At 44.0% G+C, this 3207-nt stretch overlaps 1 protein-coding gene across 1 annotated transcript; it reads left to right on the top strand.

The window, feature by feature from the left end:
* The first annotated feature begins 688 nt into the window (after positions 1-688).
* On the top strand, positions 689-2985 carry LOC142519654 (uncharacterized). The gene is made up of 2 exons (XM_075622689.1): positions 689-1228; positions 2458-2985. The coding sequence occupies exons 1-2, from the start codon at positions 689-691 to the stop codon at positions 2983-2985; spliced, it is 1068 nt and encodes a 355-aa protein (XP_075478804.1).
* Positions 2986-3207: the final 222 nt, after the last annotated feature.

Genomic DNA, 3207 nt, shown 5'->3' with positions numbered 1-3207 from the left:
ACACCACAGGCACTAGGGGCTCCTAAGCTGGTAGAGAGGCAGCCATGCAAGCAGTGCAACCGGTTCCACTTCGGCAAGTGTATGTGGGGAACCTTCAAATGCTTCATATGCCAGGAAGAAGGCCACAAGGCAGCTGATTGCCCCAAGAAAAAGGGCCCCACTACTGGCAGAGCCTATGTGATGCAAGCCGAGGAGGCAGAGGCGGAGCTACGCTCTACACTGATCACTGGTAAACTTTATGTTTAAGAATTTTAATTAACCGCCTTGATTGTTTGGGTTATATGATTGTTGTGGGGATTATTTTGGGATCTATAATCTAGAATAAATTAGGTTGCATGTTCTAAATAGTTGAACTTTAAGGGCCAAATTGCAGTTTCCGAAATTTTTGAGGTAAAATTTGAGATTTTTGATTGGGTACTATAAGTAAATCAGTAATTTTTGGGGATTTTGGGATAATTGCTGGTATAAAATTTCTTAAGTTTCAACGCGATAAGAATTGATGGTATGTTTTGACGCAGAAAGGATATATATTCCAGGTGTAGCCACATATGCATTGCTAGACTCCGGAGCTAGACATTCGTTTATATCTGAATATTTTGTCAAGCGACTATGAACCATACCAAAGGCTATGGATTTGAGATTCAGAGTTTCCATTCCATCCAGAGATTAGATGTTTACATCGCAGATAATGAAGAGATTGGAGCTTCAGTTACAGAAAAATGCGGTGCGGGCAGACCTAATTGTGCTACCGTTGCCGGAGTTCGACATTATTTTGGGTATGGACTGGCTTTCTATGAACGGAGCTATCATAGATTTTTTACCGAGGTCAGTATCTGACCGACCGCACAGTGGTAAGCCGTTTATATTTGAGATAGCCAGACATCAGCAAATGCCGCACATCATTTCTTGCATCTGTACGAGAAAGCTCATGAAGAGAGGCTGTCAGGCATTTTTGGCCAGTATCGTGACAGTGATCAAGCCAGTCAATCAGAGACTAGAGGAGGTGAAAGTGGTCGAAGACTTCCCCAGTGTTTTCCTTGATGACGTTTTAGGCATTCCACCAGACAGAGAGTTGGACTTTTCTATCGATCTTATGTCAGGTACCGTGCCTATTTCTAAGGAACCCTATCATCTAGCACCTGCAGAGATAAAGGAACTGAAGGATCAAATACAATACTTTTTAGATAAGGGTTTCATTTGCCCAAGATTTTCTCCATGGGGCGCACCAGTACTGTTTGTTAAGAAGAAAGATGGCATTATGCAGCTCTGCATTGATTACAGAGAGCTGAACAAAGTCACGGTCAAGAACAAGTATCCACCGCCTAGGATCGAGGATCTATATGATCAGCTTCAGGGAGCATCAGTATTCATGAAGATAGATCTCTTATCATGGATACCACTAGTTGAATGTGAGAGAGTCTGACGTGCATAAGAAGACATTAAGGACGCGTTATGGACACTATGAGTTTAAGGTGATGCCTTTTTGATTGACGAACACGCCAGCGATCTTCATTTATCTCATGAATCGTGTGTTCTAGCTGTATTTGGATCAGTTCGTCATAGTTTTCATTGACGACATCCTGATCTATTGAAAGAGCAGAGAAGAGCGCAGTCAGCATCTGAGGATCGTACTGCAGACTTTATAGGACAGACGATTGTATGTTAAGTTCAGTAAGTGCCAGTTCTTGCTAGATAGAGTGGCATTCTTGGGCCAAATTGTATCTCGAGATGGAGTGGAGGTCGATCCCAGCAAGGTTGAGGCAGTCCGAGATTGGCCAGTGCCTAAGAGTGTGACAGAGATTCGCAGTTTCTTCTGTTTAACTGGGTATTACCAGAAGTTCATTCAGGGCTTCTCTTCTATTGTTGTGCCTATGACCGCCCTGACAAAGAATAATGCCAAATTCATCTTGGGATCAGAGTGCTGGGGAGTACTAAAATGTATAAGGATCTTCAGTCTCTTTATTGGTGGCCGAGCATGAAGCGGGATATTCTGCGTTTCTTCTCCGAGTGTTTGACATGTCAGTAGGTTAAGGCCGAGCATCAAAGACCTGCAGGGAAGCTAAGACCACTCCCTATTCCCGACTGGAAATGGGAGAACATTACCATGGACTTTGCGACTGGACTACCGAGGACTACTGGAGGATATATAATGTCATTTGGGTGATATTTGATCGGCTCATCAAGTTAGCACAATTTCTACCGATCAAGAAGACTTTCACCATGACTCAGTACACAGAGCTGTATATCAGATAGATAGTTAGACTGCATGTTATTCCAGTGTCCATCATGTCAGACATGGATCCGAGATTCACGTCTGCATTCTGGAAGAGTCTGCATCAGGCATTGAGTACTAAGCTACTATTCAGTACTACCTTCCCTCCTCAAATTAACGGACAATCAGATAGGGTGATTCGGATATTGGAAGACCTACTCAGAGCTTGAATGATCGACTTCCAGGGCAGCTGGGAGCTGAAGCTACCTCTTGTGGACTTCACGTACCACAAAAGTTATCAAAAATCCATTGGCATGGCTCCATATGAGGCATTGTATGGGAGGAAGTGTAGGTCTCCAGTGTATTGGGACGATGTAGGAGAGAGGGCAGAGTTGGGACCAGATATTTTCAGTCAGACGATAGAATTAGTGGTCAAGATTCGAGACAGAATGAGGACCACGCAAAGCCGACAGAAGAGTTATGTAGATGAGCGGGGCAGGGATCTTGAGTTTGCAGTAAGAGATCATGTATTCGTGAAAGTCGCACCGATTAAGGGTGTGATGAGATTTGGGAAGAAGGGCAAGCTCAGTCCTAGATTCATCGTACCGTTCGACTTAATCGTACCATTCGAGATCCTAGAGACAGTTGGGACGCTCGGATACAGAGTTGCATTACTGCCAAATCTGGTGGGAGTTCATACTGTGTTCCATGTCTCTATGCTGCGGAAGTACATGTCGAATCCTTCTCATGTTCTGAACTATGAACCACTGTAGTTGACGCCGTACCTGTCTTTCGAGGAGAGACCCACTCAGATTTTTGATAGACAGGAGAGGAGGCTCCGGAACAAGATCATTCATATGGTCAAAGTCAAGTGGCTGAATCATTCCGAGAAGGAGGCTACTTGGGAAATTGAGACCGAGATGAGGAGTCGTTATCCAGAGTTATTCGGTATGTTTTAAATTTCTAGAACGAAATTATGTTTAAGGGGGGGAGGG

Source organism: Primulina tabacum, chromosome 11 (assembly GCF_025594145.1).
Source record: "Primulina tabacum isolate GXHZ01 chromosome 11, ASM2559414v2, whole genome shotgun sequence".
Lineage (NCBI taxonomy): Eukaryota > Viridiplantae > Streptophyta > Magnoliopsida > Lamiales > Gesneriaceae > Primulina > Primulina tabacum.
Note: the sequence above shows the minus strand (reverse complement) of the source record. Positions and strands in the feature narration are given on the sequence as shown.